Here is a 22691-nt window from a genome sequence, read left to right on the forward strand (position 1 = left end):
GATCATTCAGTCTGATATACACTTAAATCGTGTAAAATATCTGTCAGTTTCCGATTACGTTGCAAATTACACCCACATACTGGAATGGAAGAAACAAATACTAAACTCCTGAAGTTAACGTGTGTCCTTGACATTAGGACATAAAGACGATTATTGGAGCAAACGCCGCAATACCCACTGAGCGTTTACGGTTCAAGTAATATCTTTAATCCCTTTTCCCACTTGGGTAATAAGGGAGGGGTAGATTATATTATTCCACTGTTTTCATTGATCTTCCAATACCTTACAGATTACTATAGGATATACGTACAAGAAGTAAGGGGAAGATGGCGGAAGTTGTTCCATGTGTGTAATCTGACGTTATAATTCGATGTGCTGAATTAGCCTCATTTCCCAAAGCAAAGTTTCTTTGGTGTTGACCACAGGAGAGTTCTGGGGCACCATACATAAACATACATCGTTACTGTGACAGTCGGCGTTGTCGGATAAGAGAGATTTATTTTCCGAGTGCGTAATAGTGTGGATCACATATCACTAAGACACAGAACAACAGACCCGTGAAGATCTGTCTTCAGCATCCCGTGCTTGTAGTAATAGGCGACTATGCTTATCGTAAGAGGCGACTAATGGGATCGGGTGGTCAGGCTCGCTGACTTGCTTGATGCATGTCACCGTATACCAATCGTGGATCGATGCTCATGATGTCAATCACTGGATTGTCTGTTCCAGACTCGATTATTTACAGACCGCCGTCATATAGCTGGAATATTGCTGAGTGCGGCGTTAAACAACAACAAACAAACGAACAAACAAACAAACACAGAACAATATGTAAGGTAAGGACGTTTAGTCTAGACGATGCATAAGACAGTAAAGAAGATGTAATGTGGTTGAATAGTTTGCATAGAACTGTGTTGTCTCCGGGGAATAATGCATAGCCATTCCAGAACATTCAAAATGTAACATTTAGAAACTACATCAAGAAATGCTAGATGAGTGGAAATACCATCTACTTGAAGTTACACATTTTATACATACACGCAAACAATACGTAGACCAACAGCTGTTCCTTTGAGGGAAGAAGAATAAGGCTATTGTGGTTGAGGCTTTAGCATATAATAATAATAATAATAATAATAATAATAATAATAATAATAATATGGAGTCTCTTCATGAATCGTATTGTACATTTATTTATCTGATGATCCTCTTGTGAAGTATGACAACACCCATAATGAAATCAAAACATTTCACAGTTTTCTTAAACGAGCCAAGGATATGGGACATAATCTCAATGTCATTGTAGATTTTGTTGCTGGACGGTACAGAAATGAGAGTCAACCAAGCGAAGTGCCTTAGCAGATTCTGTCAATTTTAGAGGAGCGGCCACCTGAACGACCATTGCGTCGCGTTTATGTGCAGTGTGTGGAGCAGCCTTGCAGGGGTCTCCGCTTGGATGAAGTCAGCTGACCTGAAACGTGAAACAGAAGGTTTTCTGTTTGCTGCTCAAGACCACTCACTCCCCACCCGAAATAGTCAATATGTGATTTTGAGTCAAAATGTAAATATGGCATGTAGATTTTGCAATGAACGTAATGAGTGATTGAGTTGGGTTTTTACGCCGCTTTTAACATTATTCCAGATATATCGCGGCGTGTCAGCTTAATGTGGGAGGAAAGCCCGAAGTGATGCAGGTCTCATCGGTGAACCCCACGAGGACGGGTATGGTGCTGACAAACCTAGAAACATAATCGGGTTGAACCGGGATTCGAACCCACAATCATAGGTTTCTGGCGTGTCCAGGGGACGCAACTCTGCACAGCGAATCGCGGCGCCTTAGACGACTAGGCCACCCGTGCCCCCAATGAACGTAATGAGACTGTCCAACACATTGACCAGCTTTGGCACAAACACGGTATCTTAAGCGACATGATGGAGTGGCTCGATCGTTGTATTACCGTCTTAGCCATGCTTATGGTTTTGACACAGAGGTCCATCAATGGTACGACCTAGAATATGCTAAGGGCGTCATGTAAAATTCTTTTGAATAGGCCTGTTTTCAGCCTCAGACCTATCCAGGCCAACAAACCTGATCTTGTCTTTTTTTATTAAGGAGCCTCACCAGCCATACTGTGCCAGAATCACCCAAACACACTTTTCAGCATTATTTTAATCTGTATGATAATAATAGTAACAACAACAGATTAAACGTCGATATCAAACCGATATTACGTTTGAAATTCCTGACGTTATTAAGTAGAAATAATACACGTTATATATGGTTATATATAAGTGCACAAAACAAGGACTGGTTGACTTGGAGTCAGTATACTGTGTCTGAGTTTGGTATCCGTGTTAAACCCTTGTGGTATGGTCTCTCAGTAGGCTGACACTGTAAAACCCACATTAGACCGAACTAGTACACATATACACGGAAGCAAGCGCACAAGTGCAATAAATGCAATAATTTTGAATGCGACGTTGAACCACATTTCACCCCACCTTACCTTAAACAATAGGGTCCGGTTGGTACGCTTGGTAGGGATGGTAATATCTTTTGTTTAATCACTTAATGCTTCGTGCGGGCGTGATGACTGTCGAAACTCTGGTACTCGTCGGTGATGACAATACTCTTGAGTGCAAGGAGAAGTAGATTTCCGGCATGCTCGCCTTCCTTGTTAATGAAAAATATTAGCATATTGATGGAGCCGGGACCATGTAGTGAGAGGTCAAACAAACGGTCGTTTCAGCTTATTGAGGTAACTTAGGACAATCTGAAGCTTTTTCTAGACGCTTACATGATAATTATCCTGTTTATTTGTGTCCACTCGAAACCAAAACCGTTGATGTCATCGCATGTCCCCACCATAATGATAGTCGACTGATGGACATTGTTTGTAAATTGATCATTCTCTTATTTTCAAATACATTCTGTGGATGTGACAGGGGTCGTTGTGGTGTCTATTTGGATGCAGCCAAGGAGAGAAGTCCAAGCTAAGTAACCGAAACATCCTTAAGTCTTTGAAAGGCATTTAGAAGCGATACACAGAATGATCAGATTTTTATGGATGTCAACTTCTTTATAATGAGGAACACGTTTCGGAGTATCTGCTTACTTCTTCATCATCATTCACCTCATGAAGAAGTGGGCACATGCTCCGAAACGTTAATGAAGGAGTTGACATCCATAAAGTCTCTTCCTAATGAAACATCATTGTAATATTCCAGCTCTATGACTGCGGTCTGTAAATATTCGAATCAGGACCATACAATACAGGTCTAACATCAGGTGCATCGATCTACGCAATTGGGATACGGTGACATCCATCAACCAAGTCAGCTAGCCTGGCCACCCGACCCCGTTAGTCGCCTCTTTCGACATGCACTGGTTGCTGAAGACCAAATCTATCCTGGAATCTCCACGGGTATCCCATGTGTATTATCTGTTAAGGTAACAAAGGTAAACAGATGGCTGTATCACAGAACTCAAGCAATACTTCTAATAATCTACACAATAGCTTTTGAAAATAGATAAGACACTACATGTTTGTCAAAAATAATGTTTTTCGAGTTCTGTTTTCTAAATTGGAGTCCTGTGATATTACTGAAATACTGTTCAAAGTAAGCTAAATTCCATAAGTGTATAATATACGTTTACGACCGATCAAATAACCAGTTTATAGTTAAGTATGTGCATTAATCCAATCATTATTTTAGAACATTGGGACTGGGATCCCTGACCAGCCACTAAGGCTCAGTAAACTAATGATAAACTTTTTCTTAATCGAATAAAGACACAACCTTTAGCGCAACAGATGAGAGATTTATGATAAAACAGTTGAAAGGGAAGGGCCAACTGAGCTGTCTGTCAGAAGACCGAAATATTTTCTGTAACGATAAAAAGTTATAGATACAGAAGTGTTCTTAAAGTAGGTGCTAACCTGTAGCAGACCTGGTAAGGCCACACGTTTCCACTGATTGTAAGTACACTAGGGCAGCACCTATTTAACACGTGTGCCTATTTGACCTATTTTATTACCGCAAGACTCAGGCCAACGGTGCCATTTCAGAGAAATACTAATCAGTATTTATAAGCATTGATATTCTGAGACAGTTAAGATTCATAGGATCATAAAACAAATGCCTCATAGTACCTGCGTTCAGATGCCTTTCGACCTATAAACTGATGGAAACGAATAAGGAAACACTTCGTTTTAGACACAGTAAAGTATGCTGTCATGGATTCCCAGGCTACCAAATACGCGTTGAAAACAATACACACAAACACATTTCAACATTTGATACTGACATGTGTTGCGCTTGTTTTCAAATGTACTGACAGTAAAGTCTATTTCCCTATATTTCTTATTGTTCCCTTATTCGTTCACATCCGTATCCATGTGGAAAAAGTGTTTCCTCGTGGGCTCTGATAGATTATTAGAGATAACCTACAAACTACACGGAGGCACGGTTTATGATTCCCTTGTGAAATTACAGTTCTTAAATGTTCCTGAGACTTGCCAAGGGACTTTAAATGTTAAGTTTATTAGGGACGTTTAAAGTCGTATTCTGAGAGTCGAGGGTTTATTGTTATTATCACACATGTCTCTCTTGCAACACATCTCCTCACTTGAGACCGGTAAGTAAATAGACTAAGCCCTCTTAAGTATGTTATTATAAGTGAAGAAAAAGATGGGGCGTCATCAGGTGGTGTATCACACTGGTAACATTTTAGCCAAGCAAAGGACATAACTTTCTAAGCGGTCAAATTACAGGCTGCGATAATTTCTTATTGACAAATATAATATTTATTCCCATCTGTTTATCTGGATGTTAGTAATACTGAACCATTCGTAGGAATGACGAGTGGCCCAGTCGTCTAAGGCGCCGCAATTCGCTGTGCAGAGATGCGTCCCTTGGGCACACCAGAAACCTTTGATTCTGGGTTCGAGTCCCGGTTCGCCCAGAATATGTTTCTAGGATTGTCAGCACCATACCTGTGCTCGTGGGTTTCACTGAGTGGTAAACGTCTGAGACCTGCATCACTTCGGGCTTTCTTCCCACAGTAAGTTGACGCGCCGTGATATAACTGGAATACTGTTCAAAGCGGCGCTAAATCCACCTGTTTCACTCACACCATTATTCGTAAGAATCATATTCGAAAAGTATTCGGCAAGGATAGAAGGATGGGTTTTGAAGAGTTGATCCCTCATCACCATGGTCATGTCCGATACTCCTTACTACTGCCGTAAATGATAGAGGGTTAATTACATGTGATCCAGTCATGGGACTTAAGGAGCAGGCATGGGTGTAGTGGGAGTTCTCGTCGGGGAATGTGAAGGTCGTGTTCATTTATGTCAACCTAACCAGAATACTGAATACTAAAACGTCTGAGACCACTCTAGAAAATGAAATGAATAAAATTCAGATTCATGTTCTCTTTTTAAATTGTAGCTGTTTTCATTAAGGAGAAAAATTCTAATGTATGATATTTAGTACATCTTCCATATCTTCATTGCAGCGCGTGACAAATTCATGACTCTCACCGTTGGAAACGCGAGACTTGTACAAAACAATGACCTCGTGAAAGCTACCGTGTTATTGGATAACGTTGTTTTTGTAATTATATATTTTAAAAAATAGGGCTTAGACAAAACATATAGATGACAACAAATGATAGATATTAACTTAGAAAAGTGTTTTTAAAATATATATAACAACTGATGTTGAAATTGTTTGCGTGTTGTTTAACGCCGCACTTTGCAATATTCCAGCCATATGACGGCGGTCTGTAAACCATACAATCAGTGATTGACATCATGAGCATCGATCTACGAATTGGGATACGATGACATGCATCAACCAAGTCAGCGAGCCTCACCACCCGATCCCGTTAGTCGCCTCTTACGACAGGCATAGTCGCCTTTTACGGCAAGCATGGGTTGCTGAAGACCTATTATACCCCGGATCATCACTGGTCGGAAACATTACGAGCAGATTGTGTGAAGGTGGACTATGATTCAGTGTTGCAATCAACGTTGAACCAGGCAAGAGATGTCTTGTGGTCCAAGTCAACTTACAGAAACCATAGCGACTGCTCTGGCTCTTGTTGCTCTCACTTATGTACCCTGCGGTGAAGAGTATCCCCACTGACTTGTTTGTCAGAATGAACAAACAGAGCAATTCTACGTCAAGTCGTTGTCACGTCCCTCGTGGATAGCCTACAGTTGTCAGCAGGTGATCCCACACACGCGTCTTCAAGTAGTGTAGCAGGTAATCCCACACACGCGTCTTCAAGTAGTGTAGCAGGTAATCCCACACACGCGTCTTCAAGTAGTGTAGCAGGTAATCCCACACACGCGTCTTCAAGTAGTGTAGCAGGTAATCCCACACACGCGTCTTCAAGTAGTGTAGCAGGTAATCCCACACACGCGTCTTCAAGTAGTGTAGCAGGTAATCCCACACACGCGTCTTCAAGTGTAGCCACATTCCTTTGCTGAGTGGTTAAGAGATGGTTTGACCCGTGTTTTAAACAATAGGTTCGTTAGTTTGGCTTTAATACAAATAATTATGATGCACTTATTTCTAAGTCTTTCAATCTGTATTTGTTTCATGAAGAAGATCAGTTAGTTGTAAATGTCACAGTTACAGACATGTAGTCTTGTGCTTCTCATGTTGCCGCCAATCCTCCCGAGTCTTACAAGTACTCCTTTGACAGGCAACATCAGTATAGACAAGTCTGTAATATAGTCTGCAACTGAATTTATGAAGTGTTCAGCCTCTTTGTCATCATGTTGCACATTACAGGATTAACATTATTATTACCACACAACTGGAGAACCAACTCCCAGGTTGTCACTCACGATAGTCATGGCGGCAACCTCTAGTTTCTTAGACAAATGTTTTCGTCGAAACACCGCGTTGACATTCACTTAAGAGCCCCCGCGCACATTAATCACAAACAGTGTCATTTAATGTTTAAACTCATAGTCGGTTATGGGTTTCAAGTGACACTGCACAACTGAAAGTGCTCACGGTGTATTTAAAGAGAAGGGAGAATTCGGAGCTAGTGTCTACTAAAACACTATTTTCCTTGACAGATAACTCAAGTTTTGGGATTGTGATCAACCAAACCATAAATAATAACCCTCGTCACATATAACATCTGCTCTGTTCTAAAAACAGACTATATACATCAAGACCTAGTCTGCAAATGGATGCCAGCAATTCAAGCCTAAGGTTACACACAACCAAATGTTTTCCCATAGACTTCTATAGTAACGTTATATTTTGTAAAAAAAATAACTAAGCATTCAACAGCTATTACCTGTATGTGTGTGCACAGCTTGGCCTTAGAGCAGCAATAAAAACTCCTTCCTCGAGTACAGGAAGCTAAACACAACACCCCCAGATCCGCACCAAATTTCACTTGTTTGAACATATTTGTGGTCACATTCAGTATAAGTCATCATGTTGAAAAGGACAGCTCTAAATATAGAAAAACCATGGTCAGTTTTAATTACTGGATGGATTTACATTTCAAAAACACAACCATCTCACACAAAATCACCCAATCACAGCTGCCAGATAATTCTATCTGCACTTAAGGCTACGAAAACTGCTTGTTGAACGACTGATTCAGATTTGGAGTAGTAGAACCCTAATCTCCCTTGTAGCAACGTGCGTGTGAGTCTCTTCCTGGTCGTAATTGGGGTCTCCGGGGCATCATCGTGGTTTTCTTTCAGACTTCGTAACAAAAACTAACAATGCACTGTGGACAATTTAACTCAGTGTTGGTATGTGTGAAATTGTTTTGTCACTAAAGCGCCCTGGTCTTTAGGGGAGGTAGGTGTAATATATTCCTTAGACTTTTCCAAAGCTTCATATCACAGATTAGTGATTCATCGATGGATATAACTACCTACTCACCTTTGACTTCGACTTTGAAACATCATTTCGTAATCATTTTCATTCTTAAATGAGAAAAAAATCAAAAGTGGACAAAGAGGTCTTAGTTAATTTCTCAAACAGATCCATTTCATCGAACGTCGTTTGTATTCCATCATAAAAATAATTGTCTTGTCGATTGCCCGCGTGAGGTAGGTGTAGTAAAGTAATGTCGGTGCAATGATGACGTCAGGGGATGTGTCAAGAGACATGGCCAACCTAGAAACAGGCCGGACATCGAAGTCAGCCGTTTGTAGGCCAAGTACGGTTAAGAAGTGGGTTTTGTGTCGTTTTAGGCTGCTTATTTAGAGAAGACGTCGAAAGGTTGAACTTAAATTGGTGTTTATTAAGATTGGATCTTCTAATAGGTTTTTAGTTGACAATGTTCTCAACACAACGAGGATACCTCCCCTGACCACATACAGTAACTAGAATTATTTAACATGGGTTTATTAAATAAAAGTGACACATCCCGTTCCATATTCATAAGAAATATCTGTTAAAAGCAGAGTCGATTAACGAAGCGTGTGTTTATGAATTACTATCAAATAGTGACGATACCAGGTGTACGCGAAAAAGGGAGCGTATCCTGCCGAACCAGTGACACTCGTCACAAACACACGCAAAAGCAAGCCGAAAAACCACGGGAACAAACGGCACAAGCCAAAACAGTGATCCGCATGGGACATCACTATTGCCACCGATGCGCCACACTGAGGCCTCGAATGATGTAACCTTGATCAAACAAGGTACAGGAGTGGATCTGGACACCAACTGTTAAGCCCATTCTTGACGTCCCCGCCATACTGCGTCTGGAAAAGTGCCAACAGCGGCGTAAAACCATACTCACTCCTCCATCCCCATGTCTAAATTCATCAGAGAATTACACCATACCAAGATATGTACGGCATTGAGCAGTGTACCAGTCTCCCGTAACGTTCAAGGTGCACAAATATATATTTTCTATTTTTCTATCTGTTATAATCCAAATTGAATACGTGGGCCCGCCGTGATATTGCTGGGATATTGCTAAAAGCGGCGTAAAACCATACTCACTAACATTCGTGGAACGGAGTGTATATTTTGTTACTGGTTCCATCTTTCCTGAACGTTAGACTAATGAGTAATGGCGCAATATTGTCATATACAGTTACATATTACATTGCCATGTTAATCGCAATTGCTGAATCTATTAGACATGGTGAGCACGAATCCCTGTCCCGTACCTTATGCATGTACTTGGGCTGGGGTAGCCTCATGTTTAAGGCTTTCGCTCGTCACGCCGACCGTCCGGATTTGACTCCCAACATAGGAACAATGTGTGAAGCCCATTTCTGGTGGCCTCGCCGGAATATTGCTAAAAGCGACGTTAAATCATACTCACTCACTCACTCAAGTACGTCAGGAAAACGGCTCATGTTGTGAAACACCTTTAATTCGGACAATTACGAGATTAACATATTTTGAGTATGGAGGTTTTAGAATCGTTACATATGACATTCACAACAGATACGTCAGGAAGGTTTGGTTTTGCTGCTAACGGGCTTAGAAAATAATGGGTTTCATGTATCAACCATGTGCGAGAAAATATTATCAAATCCTGGATTAACATTGTTTAAAGAAAACTAAATGTAAATATATCCTCAACATAATATCAAAGCCTCCTGTGTTTAAGAAAAGGCAATAAAATACGCTTACCGAAATGTCAGACGTCTGTTCTCTGAAATCGTTTAGAACAGTCAGGTGACATTAAATAGATTCACACGGGCTTGAACTCCCTAAACGACTAACTGCATCACACGAAATGTGTTTTGTAGATGAACATATTACTCAGAGCCTCCAAAAGAAGCTTCGATCTGTCCCAAAGAAAATTGGTCTCGCGATCACTTGGAAGGTCATTCATCAACATGGAATAGGGTAAATGAAACATGCAAAATGCCAATCCAGTAATTCATATATAGAGGATTCCAATAAATCTTTTCCAAATGACGAAAATGTGATTAAGCCATGTTTCTCTAAGAAACTTTATAACTTACAGAAAACGAAGAAATATGTTCAAAGTTCTATCAAAGGTAACATTCTGCTGACAGTGTGAGCAGGGGCCGCCATGACGGTGACAATGTGAGATGGGGCCGCCATGACGGTGACAATATGAGACGGGGCCACAATGACGGTGACAGAGTGAGAAGGGGCCGCCATGACGGTGACAATGTGAGAAGGGGCCGCCATGACGGTGACAATGTGAGATGGGGCCGCAATGATGGTGGCAATGTGAGAGGGGGCCGCAATGACGGTGGCAATGTGAGAGGGGGCCGCAATGACGGTGACAGTTTGAGAAGGGGCCGCCATGACGGTGACAATGTGAGATGGGGCCGCCATGACGGTGACAATGTGAGATTGGGCCGCCATGACGGTGACAATGTGAGATGGGGCCGCAATGACGGTGGCAATGTGAGAGGGGGCCGCCATGACGGTGACAGTTTGAGAAGGGGCCGCCATGACGGTGACAATGTGAGAAGGGGCCGCCATTACGGTGACAATGTGAGATTGGGCCGCCATGACGGTGGCAATGTGAGAGGGGGCCGCAATGACGGTGACAGTGTGAGAAGGGGCCGCCATGACGGTGGCAGTGTGAGAAGGGGCCGCCATGACGGTGACAGTGTGAGAAGGGGCCGCCATGACGGTGACAGTGTGAGAAGTGGCCGCCATGACGGTGGCAGTGTGAGAAGGGGCCGCCATGACGGTGACAGTGTGAGAGGGGGCCGCCATGGCGGTGACAGTGTGATATTGGCCGCCATGACGGTGTCAGTGTGAGATGGGCCGCCATGACGGTGTCAGTGTGAGAAGGGGCCGCCATGACGGTGACAATGTGAGATTGGGCCGCCATGACGGTGGCAATGTGAGAGGGGGCCGCAATGACGGTGACAGTGTGAGAAGTGGCCGCCATGACGGTGGCAGTGTGAGAAGGGGCCGCCATGACGGCGACAGTGTGAGAAGGGTGCCGCCATGACGGTGGCAGTGTGAGAAGGGGCCGCCATGACGGTGACAGTGTGAGAAGGGGCCGCCATGACGGTGACAGTGTGAGAAGTGGCCGCCATGACGGTGGCAGTGTGAGAAGGGGCCGCCATGACGGCGACAGTGTGAGAAGGGTGCCGCCATGACGGTGGCAGTGTGAGAAGGGGCCGCCATGACGGTGACAGTGTGAGAAGGGTGCCGCAATGACGGTGGCAGTGTGAGAAGGGGCCGCCATGACGGTGACAGTGTGAGAAGGGGCCGCCATGACGGTGACAGTGTGAGAAGTGGCCGCCATGACGGTGTCAGTGTGAGAGGGGGCTGCCATGACGGTGACAGTTTGAGAAGGGGCCGCCATGACGGTGACAGTGTGAGAAGGGGCCGCCATGGCGGTGACAGTGTGATATGGGCCGCCATGACGGTGTCAGTGTGAGATGGGCCGCCATGACGGTGTCAGTGTGAGATGGGCCGCCATGACGGTGGCAGTGTGAGATGGGCCGCCATGACGGTGTCAGTGTGAGAAGGGGCCGCCATAACGGTGTCAGTGTGAGAAGGGGCCGCAATGACGGTGACAGTGTGAGAAGGGGCCGCCATGACGGTGACAATGTGAGATTGGGCCGCAATGACGATGGCAATGTGAGAGGGGGCCGCAATGACGGTGACAGTTTGAGAAGGGGCCGCCATGACGGTGACAGTGTGAGAAGGGGCCGCCATGGCGGTGACAGTGTGATATGGGCCGCCATGACGGTGTCAGTGTGAGATGGGCCGCCATGACGGTGTCAGTGTGAGATGGGCCGCCATGACGGTGGCAGTGTGAGATGGGCCGCCATGACGGTGTCAGTGTGAGAAGGGGCCGCCATAACGGTGTCAGTGTGAGAAGGGGCCGCAATGACGGTGACAGTGTGAGAAGGGGCCGCCATGACGGTGACAATGTGAGATTGGGCCGCAATGACGATGGCAATGTGAGAGGGGGCCGCAATGACGGTGACAGTTTGAGAAGGGGCCGCCATGACGGTGACAGTGTGAGAGGGGGCCGCCATGGCGGTGACAGTGTGATATTGGCCGCCATGACGGTGTCAGTGTGAGATGGGCCCCCATGACGGTGGCAGTGTGAGAAGGGGCCGCAATGACGGTGGCAATGTGAGAGGGGGCCGCCATGACGGTGACAGTGTGAGATGGGGCCGCCATGACGGTGTCAGTGTGAGATGGGGCCGCCATGACGGTGACAGTCTGAGGATTGGCCGCCATGACGTTGACAGTGTGAGAAGGGGGCCCCATGACGGTTACAATCTGAGACTTGGCCGCCATGACAGTGTGACAGTGTTAGATGGGGCCGCCATGACTGCGACAGTGTGAGATGGGGCCGCAATGACGGTGACAGTGTGAGATGGGGCCGCCATGACGGTGACAGTGTGAGAAGGGGCCGCCATGACGGTGTCAGTGTGAGATGGGCCGCCATGACGGTGTCAGTGTGAGAAGGGGCCGCCATAACGGTGTCAGTGTGAGATTGGGCCGCCATGACGGTGACAGTGTGAGAAGGGGCCGCCATGACGGCGACAGTGTGGGAAGGGTGCCGCCATGACGGTGGCAGTGTGAGAAGGGGCCGCCATGACGGTGACAATGTGAGATTGGGCCGCCATGACTGCGACAGTGTGAGATGGGGCCGCCATGACGGTGACAGTGTGAGAAGGTGCCGCCATGACGGTGACAATGTGAGATTGGGCCGCAATGACGGTGGCAATGTGAGAGGGGGCCGCAATGACGGTGACAGTTTGAGAAGGGTCCGCCATGACGGTGACAGTGTGAGAAGGGGCCGCCATGACGGTGACAATGTGAGATTGGGCCGCCATGACGTTGGCAATGTGAGAGGGGGCCGCAATGACGGTGACAGTTTGAGAAGGGGCCGCCATGACGGCGACAGTGTGGGAAGGGTGCCGCCATGACGGTGGCAGTGTGAGAAGGGGCCGCCATGACGGTGACAATGTGAGAAGGGGCCGCCATGACGGTGACAGTGTGAGAAAGGGCCGCAATGACGGTGACAGTGTGAGAGGGGGCCGCCATGACGGTGACAGTTTGAGAAGGGGCCGCCATGACGGTGACAGTGTGAGAGGGGGCCGCCATGGCGGTGACAGTGTGATATGGGCCGCCATGACGGTGTCAGTGTGAGATGGGCCGCCTTGACGGTGTCAGTGTGAGATGGGCCGCCATGACGGTGTCAGTGTGAGAAGGGGCCGCCATAACGGTGTCAGTGTGAGATTGGGCCGCCATGACGGTGACAGTGTGAGAAGGGGCCGCCATGACGGTGACAATGTGAGATTGGGCCGCAATGACTGTGGCAATGTGAGAGGGGGCCGCCATGACGGTGACAGTGTGAGATGGGCCGCCATGACGGTGTCAGTGTGAGAAGGGGCCGCCATGACGGTGTCAGTGTGAGAAGGGGCCGCAATGACGGTGTCAGTGTGAGATGGGCCGCCATGACGGTGACAGTGTGATATGGGCCGCCATGACGGTGTCAGTGTGAGATGGGCCGCCATGACGGTGTCAGTGTGAGAAGGGGCCGCCATGACGGTGGCAGTGTGAGAAGGGGCCGCCATGACGGCGACAATGTGAGAAGGGTGCCGCCATGACGGTGGCAGTGTGAGAAGGGGCCGCCATGACGGTGACAGTGTGAGAAGGGGCCGCCATGACGGTGACAGTGTGAGATGGGGCCGCCATGACGGCGACAGTGTGAAAAGGGTGCCGCCATGACGGTGTCAGTGTGAGAAGGGGCCGCCAAGACGGTGTCAGTGTGAGATGGGCCGCCATGACGGTGACAGTGTGAGAAGGGGCCGCCATGACGGCGACAGTGTGAGAAGGGTGCCGCCATGACGGTGGCAGTGTGAGAAGGGGCCGCAATGACGGTGACAGTGTGAGAGGGGGCCGCCATGACAGTTACAGTGTGAGATGGGGCCGCCATGACGGTGTCAGTGTGAGATGGGGCCGCCATGACGGTTACAGTCTGAGGATTGGCCGCCATGACGTTGACAGTGTGATAAGGGGGCCCCATGACGGTTACAATCTGAGACTTGGCCGCCATGACAGTGTGACAGTGTTAGATGGGGCCGCCATGACTGCGACAGTGTGAGATGGGGCCGTAATGACGGTGACAGTGTGAGATGGGGCCGCCATGACGGTGACAGTGTGAGATGGGGCTGCCATGACGGCGACAGTGTGACATGGGGCCGCCATTACTGCGACAGTGTGAGATGGGGCCGCCATGACGGTGACAGTGTGAGATGGGCCGCCATGACGGTGTCAGTGTGAGATGGGCCGCCATGACGGTGGCAGTGTGAGATGGGCCGCCATGACGGTGTCAGTGTGAGAAGGGGCCGCCATAACGGTGTCAGTGTGAGAAGGGGCCGCAATGACGGTGACAGTGTGAGAAGGGGCCGCCATGACGGTGACAATGTGAGATTGGGCCGCAATGACGATGGCAATGTGAGAGGGGGCCGCAATGACGGTGACAGTTTGAGAAGGGGCCGCCATGACGGTGACAGTGTGAGAGGGGGCCGCCATGGCGGTGACAGTGTGATATTGGCCGCCATGACGGTGTCAGTGTGAGATGGGCCCCCATGACGGTGGCAGTGTGAGAAGGGGCCGCAATGACGGTGGCAATGTGAGAGGGGGCCGCCATGACGGTGACAGTGTGAGATGGGGCCGCCATGACGGTGTCAGTGTGAGATGGGGCCGCCATGACGGTGACAGTCTGAGGATTGGCCGCCATGACGTTGACAGTGTGAGAAGGGGGCCCCATGACGGTTACAATCTGAGACTTGGCCGCCATGACAGTGTGACAGTGTTAGATGGGGCCGCCATGACTGCGACAGTGTGAGATGGGGCCGCAATGACGGTGACAGTGTGAGATGGGGCCGCCATGACGGTGACAGTGTGAGAAGGGGCCGCCATGACGGTGTCAGTGTGAGATGGGCCGCCATGACGGTGTCAGTGTGAGAAGGGGCCGCCATAACGGTGTCAGTGTGAGATTGGGCCGCCATGACGGTGACAGTGTGAGAAGGGGCCGCCATGACGGCGACAGTGTGGGAAGGGTGCCGCCATGACGGTGGCAGTGTGAGAAGGGGCCGCCATGACGGTGACAGTGTGAGATGGGCCGCCATGACGGTGTCAGTGTGAGAAGGGGCCGCCATGACGGTGTCAGTGTGAGAAGGGGCCGCAATGACGGTGTCAGTGTGAGATGGGCCGCCATGACGGTGACAGTGTGATATGGGCCGCCATGACGGTGTCAGTGTGAGATGGGCCGCCATGACGGTGTCAGTGTGAGAAGGGGCCGCCATGACGGTGGCAGTGTGAGAAGGGGCCGCCATGACGGCGACAATGTGAGAAGGGTGCCGCCATGACGGTGGCAGTGTGAGAAGGGGCCGCCATGACGGTGACAGTGTGAGAAGGGGCCGCCATGACGGTGACAGTGTGAGATGGGGCCGCCATGACGGCGACAGTGTGAAAAGGGTGCCGCCATGACGGTGTCAGTGTGAGAAGGGGCCGCCAAGACGGTGTCAGTGTGAGATGGGCCGCCATGACGGTGACAGTGTGAGAAGGGGCCGCCATGACGGCGACAGTGTGAGAAGGGTGCCGCCATGACGGTGGCAGTGTGAGAAGGGGCCGCAATGACGGTGACAGTGTGAGAGGGGGCCGCCATGACAGTTACAGTGTGAGATGGGGCCGCCATGACGGTGTCAGTGTGAGATGGGGCCGCCATGACGGTTACAGTCTGAGGATTGGCCGCCATGACGTTGACAGTGTGATAAGGGGGCCCCATGACGGTTACAATCTGAGACTTGGCCGCCATGACAGTGTGACAGTGTTAGATGGGGCCGCCATGACTGCGACAGTGTGAGATGGGGCCGTAATGACGGTGACAGTGTGAGATGGGGCCGCCATGACGGTGACAGTGTGAGATGGGGCTGCCATGACGGCGACAGTGTGACATGGGGCCGCCATTACTGCGACAGTGTGAGATGGGGCCGCCATGACGGTGACAGTGTGAGAAGGTGCCGCCATGACGGTGACAGTGTGAGATTGGGCCGCCATGACGGAGCCAGTTTAATGTAGGTGGGAATGAGTGAAATAGCGACAATTTCAATAAGGGAGGACTTGTTAATATACGCGTTGCCAGGGAGAGTAAATGAGATTTAGTCTAAATCAAGGATCGACAATATTCCTGCTGATGGCCCCAAGACTGGGCAACAACCAGACTGGCGATTCCTTCAGTGAAACATTGTAATGATGTTCTGTTAAACTGGCCCAACTAAGGACGCGAGCCTCAATGTCGAAATTATCGAACTTTGGGATATGATTGTGATTATTTTTTCTTGTCGCTCTGGCACCAAGTGTTTTTATGTAATACGTTCTTCTACATAATTTGACGGACGGAAATAGGCCAATTTTACCCGAGTTACAGCAGCCAGGGATCCAAAGTGGTTTCAGGAGGAGAAAAAGTTCCATGTGTCGTGAAGACCTTAGATACAAAAGTGAACTATGTGCCCAACGAGACGTGATTCGAAATACAATTTTGTATTTGTAACCCTGGAAAGAGATTTGGTTGAAAAAGAAAACTAATCATCCGTTTGAATTGTTTAGGAAACCTCTCAATTTGATTAAAGTACCTCCACATTGCATGCGAATAAAACTATTTGCCAGTGGAAAACATGTCTTTTATATTGTGTTTGTATTGTCATGGACTTTCGTGAAAAGTGCACTTCCAGACCAGCGAATAGGATTTTTCGGCCTTTTAAGTGTTCGCATATCCATCACAATTTCTCTTTGCCATAATCTCTAAAAGCAGATAAAAGCAGTAACGCTCAACATTGATTCTACAAGAATCGGATCAGATAGCTAATATAATTGTTATCAATGTGTGATTTTGGTTGTGTCACAGTGTTTTTCGGTTTGAATTTATGTCCTTCTCAAGAAAAAGGATTGCTATGTTATGGTGTTACTGCCTTGGCACCATACACGTAAACTATGTACTTTCAGCGACAGATATTTTTGGCTCATATTGCATTCCCTTATGTATTTGAGTATTTGGTGGTTCGTGTAAGCGAATGACTTATATTGTTATACTTCTGTAAAGAAGTTTTAATGTCATTGATTAATCCATATCGAGTGACCAAACAATAAATGTCATCCCTGACCGAATACTGAAAACTGACCCGAAAAGGTTTAGTTAGATGACGAGACTGACACTGACCTTGGTTATAGACTCGTCACATGATCACTATCGATCTGTCACGTGATCAGCATTGACTTCGTCTCCTCGAAAAACATAGCGTCTACAAATGACAATTCACGGTTCTCCGATTGAACTGCAATTGTAATAAAATGAAAACAAGTAAAATTAAGCACGATGTACGATTCCGACTGAGGGTGAAGACATCAGTGTTCGCGAAAAGATGAGTGGACCCTGCCCCACTGGTGGCGCCCGTCACAAACACATACAAACCCAAGGCAATATTCCCCCTGACAAAACACGGGAACATATGACACAAGTGCATGTCATTTTGTCACTGATGCGTCAAATTTGGAAAAGTCCTCCACATATCAACCACAGAGCTGTAGGCCTTAAATGCTGTAACCCCGATCAAACAACTTTTGAGCAAGAGTCGTATGAAGCTCTTTGAAATCTTTGTAAAAATTGCACGCTCGATTGTACCTGAAACTTTGGGAAATGCCCACACAACAGATTATACGTAGGTCATTATGCAAAACCAAAGACCCCCAGATCCGACCACCCCAGGGGTTGGGTCCTCGATTTCTTGTTTTCTTATAATGACCCCACCGAGAGTAATTATTCGCACAATATTTCCAAAAAATACATTTACGGACTGGAATGTTTGTGGTCTGCCGTGCCGTGATTCACTTTGAAATGTAGCGTGTAGTAGCGGTGCCAGGATTCCTGGGTCGTGGTTTCCAGTCCTTGACTGACCTGTCAGCAGCACGTGCACGTTCATACTGATGCGACTCATCCATCTCGTGAACATACATGAACATCCCTTCGCGCTCCCTAAAGCTGGTATGGTATGGTATGATGTAACTGAAATACTGTTCAAAGAGGCGCTAAAGCCAACTCACTCACGAATGTGTGTTAAACTGAGCTTATTGTTGGATACTGATAAACCGGTTGTACTGAACACACATACCTTCACGACAAGAACTAACGTCGTCAAGAGTTAGTGAGTATGATTTTACGCCGCTTTTAGCAATATTCCAGCAATATCCCGGCGGGGAACACCAGACATGGGCTTCACACATTGTACCCATGTGGGGAATCGAACCTGGGTATTCGGCGTGACGAGCGAACGCGTTTACCACTAGGCTACCCGACGGACCCGATCGTCAAGAAGAAGTAGTTTATCTTGATGGTATGATGTGGCTCCACCGCTGTATCCATAGTTATATAGTTATATATACTTGATAGATACTGTCTGGTTGGCGGTATCACACTATCAATGACACTGCACTGAAATATTCTAGCCTTATTTTCCAGATTTGACGAGTTGAAACCTATATTTATTACTACTATTGGATATAAAAAACGTACAGAGTTAATATAATTTTTGAGACGACGTTAACCTCATTATTAGGATAACGACAACCAAAGTTACGAATATTCGTTTTGTGTTCAATGTTTTCTTTGCAAATATAATCAATGGCAGACTTTTTCTTATACATATACTAGCATATATGCGTCAAAACCTGAATTGATATTCGCGTAAAATGTACGAATGTAAAACCACAACGTATGATTCTTAAATTTTTGAGACGACGTTAACCTCATTATTAGGATAACGACAACCAAAGTTTCGAATATTCGTTTTGTGTTCAATGTTTTCTTTGCAAATATAATGAATGGCAGACTTTTTCTTATACATATACTAGCATATATGCGTCAAAACCTGAAATGATATTCGCGTAAGTTACAAAATGTACGAATGTAAAACCACAACGTATGATTCTTAAACGTTGAAAAGATAAACACGTTGACCTCCATAATGGTTGTTGAAAGTCCTCATAAATAAAATAATGTTAAGAGGGCAGGAGGTGACGCTTCACGAGTAATGGCTTACTTTGTTCATTAAAATGAGTGTTGTGCTGGATTAACTTCATTATCCACAGCAACCTTACCCTCGAGGCATACAGTTTTCGTCAATAGTGGCTTGTAGAGCTTTTCGAGTGTCAACACGGACACAGCGTTGACATGACCATCAGTGCTGTAAGTGATGGATTTTCTTGTAGCATTCCTTAAGTAATGGTTAGACGTTTCCAGAAGCATTAATGGCGCACTTACCTTACATCTGAGGACATCAAGGGAACTTGTGACGTGTGACATCTACTAACCCAGAAGGAATTTCAATATGTCATCGAAAGCTCTATTTTTGTAACATTTTGCAGAAAAAAAACATGTACAGTCGCACATTTGCCCGATTTGCAAATTCATGTACGAAATTAAAAACCGAATGACATAAAAAATATATCCTTTTTAGTGGCAAATCATAAAATAGCAAGAAACTAGCATCCTTGGTACAAGCACTTGTGGAATGATGCATGTGTGATTATAAAGTTATGGCGACCTGCTATGTCAATGTGTTTTTCACAAGACATTCAGCAATGTTTCATTTCAGTGGCTGACCAAGTCGTTTTTTGTTCTCTGTCGTGCAGAATTACACCCTTAGTCGTGCCACGATCAGCTGATCTTTGGTTCGAATCCAATATTCTCAGCGATTATGGTCCTTGGTCTGTTAGCACTACACTTTTGATCGTGGGTTTCACGAAAGTGGTAAACGTCTCTGACCTGCGCCAATGATTAGTGATCCGTCTTGGTATAACTGACATACTGTTCAAATAGGTGATGAAACCATTTCACATAATTACCCACTCGCTTGTTGTTCGGTATGTGTAGGACCTCCTCCGTGGTCTAGTGGTAGAGCGTCCACCCGGAGAGCGGAAGGTCCGGGGTTCGATCCCCGGCCGCGTCATGCCAAAAGAGGTGGTATTTGTTGTTACCCTGTCTGGCGCTCGGCACTAAAACAAGGACTGGTGGGCTCGGAGTCAGAATACTGTGTCTGAGTGGGGCATTCATGTTAAACTGCGGCATGGTATCTCAGTGAGCTAGGGCTATAACTCGGCATCAGTACGGACTAACACACACACACACAGACACACAGACACGCACACACACACACACACACACGTACATGCACGTCGCCACAGAAGTGCAATAATCTTGGACACGACGTTTCCATACGATAACACAAACAGTTACTGTTCAGATTTAGTTTAAGTAATGATACATGTCACAGAACCGGTAAAAACGGTATAAATATCATTATTTTATGCAGTGATCGTATTAATGGTCTTCGCATCGTAACTGAAGAGTGAGTGAGTTGGTTTTAACGCCGCTTTTAACAGTATTCCAGTTATATCACGGCGTGTCAGCTTAATGTGGGAGGAAAGCCCGAAGTGATGCAGGTCTCAGACGTTTACCACTTCGGTGAAACCCACGAGCATGGGTATGGTGCTGACAAACAGAGAAACATCATGGGAGCGAACCCACAATCATAGGTTTTTGGCGTGCCCAAGGGACGCAACATTGCACAGTGAATTTCGTACACCTTAGACAGCTATGCTACCCATGCACTCAGGTAACTTAAGAAAAAACCGATTTGGAATATAGAGTTAATGTGATGCATTAATGCAGATCTCGCTCACTATTAATGAGGAGACAAAAAAGTGATTCAATATTTTCAACTGCTTTTTGCCTGCACAAAAAAAGGCTCTGTGAGAAAAAAATCATAGATGTATTGTCAAGATAATTGTTTGTGTTCAACCACCCGTTTCTGAACGTGTAGGGTATAATGGTGTGATGTGCATACTTTCGTCTTTAATGTATTGATAATTTGTACACGAAGTATTTTACGATTCAAACTAATTCTTGTAAAATGCTATTAGACCCAGGAAGTGAAAAAGGAGCATTATACGTTGGACTTTATCTGAAAAAAATTATAGGATGTTAAAAGCTTCAAGGTGTTATAGCCTTCGGGAAATAATACTTTGAAACAGCGTATTGATGTTCTAAAGCCTTAGAACTGAAACACAGTTAGTTGGTTTTGAAGTTACTGCCCGCGGGCGTTTGTTTCCTAACTTTGTTTGTGGATCCGCCGTCGCAAAATGTGCATTGCAATGAAAGGTTTGATGAAAGTATTTTGTTCTGTCCACCGAACCAGTTAGGTAATAATGAAAAGACGTCAAAGAAGGTCAATAAGGGAAGTGTGCAAAAGAAAACATTTGACTCAAAAGCACTTTTTCAGTCAGAATTTGTCTTCTTACTTTCTCGCTACCGTCATGACTATTACATTATCACTTTGAAATAAATCATGATGTTAGATTTTAGATGGTGCTCTTAGCGGGGATTTCTCATGATTACAGACAATATGGACAATAGTGTTGCATGTACCTGCAATAAATGTCACTACTGTTCACATGAACGCATGTTTTGTTCGTACACAGGAATCTGAAATTTTGTAAAACTTAAAACTGTTGATACCCTTTCAACTATGTATCACCGTGAAGAGAGGGGGGTGTTTGATTGTTGAAAAGGTAAAAAATCCTGTAGTTTATAGACATACGTGCAAAATAAATGTTTCAATGGCATACAGCTTCATGCTTGTTTTGAAGCCATACGCAGCTTCAAATCCTCGCTCAAGGCATCATCGGGATATAATACTACAGATTAGTCTCCAGATTGGTTTGGTGTCTCTGATAAGATACCTTGGCCCTTCAATAGTGGTGTGCCTATTTCTGACATATCGTCTTGCACCAAAGTGTTTCTTAATGGACTAAAGAGCCAAATTCTAAAGCGAGACACGGCCGAGTTTATGATGAAACAGTTTGATAGAGACATCCAACCGAGTTGTCTCCCAGAAACACCATAGTATTTCCTGTAACGATAAAGCAGTGATTCCTTCTTGATGCAAGTAGCGCTTGTATAAGGAGGCAGTGACATTTTTAACTAGCTTGCTGAAGCCAGTGAGATTAGCCCACACAGCGTAAGTTTCCTCCTTGTTGTTGGCGTAATCTGCAACATCCGTACCTGTTTATTGGCTGAATAGATGCCGAGATTCCCCTGCATCTTCTATTTTCATCAAAGGTTAGACCAAAATCCACACTCAGATTCCGATAACAAACTTTTTTAAAGACTAGTCACCATGTTTCAGGGGAGTAACGGCTCATTGTGGCATTAGTGTCTAACATGTTTTTTTAATTAAATAAAGCAACAAAACCCTTTCCATATCCAATAGAAATCTCTTCATCTCTGAATCGATTGTACAATTCCGACTATATCATGAACATGTGTTTAAGAACAACTATCAAATAGTAATGATAGCAGGTGTTCGCCAAACTTTGAGCGTATCCTGCCCCACTGGTGGCTCCCGTCACAAACACATGCAAAGGCAGGTCAATCGTTCACCTGAAAAAAACATATGGGAACATATGGTACAAGCCAAAATAGGGAATTGCATCGGACATCATTTTTGTCACTGATGAGTCAAATTTGGATATTTCCTCCACATGTCTACCATAAAACTGTTTGAAAGCGTTCCTGAGGCCATGAATGTTATTTAAGACTAGTTTTAACGCGGTACTGGTATTGTATTGTCGTTTCTGACTTGAATGAAAAA

General features: G+C 46.0%; 2 protein-coding genes across 2 annotated transcripts; both read right to left on the reverse strand.

The window, feature by feature from the left end:
- Positions 1-10002: 10002 nt before the first annotated feature.
- LOC124136724 lies at positions 10003-10716 on the reverse strand. The gene has a single exon (XM_046502719.2). It carries the CDS (start codon positions 10714-10716, stop codon positions 10003-10005), a length of 714 nt encoding a protein of 237 aa, XP_046358675.2.
- A 1739-nt stretch (positions 10717-12455) lies between these two features.
- Positions 12456-12869, reverse strand: LOC125371723. The gene has a single exon (XM_048382057.1). It carries the CDS (start codon positions 12867-12869, stop codon positions 12456-12458), a length of 414 nt encoding a protein of 137 aa, XP_048238014.1.
- Positions 12870-22691: the final 9822 nt, after the last annotated feature.

Source organism: Haliotis rufescens, unplaced genomic scaffold (assembly GCF_023055435.1).
Source record: "Haliotis rufescens isolate VD_foot unplaced genomic scaffold, xgHalRufe1.0.p SCAF_1, whole genome shotgun sequence".
NCBI lineage: Eukaryota > Metazoa > Mollusca > Gastropoda > Lepetellida > Haliotidae > Haliotis > Haliotis rufescens.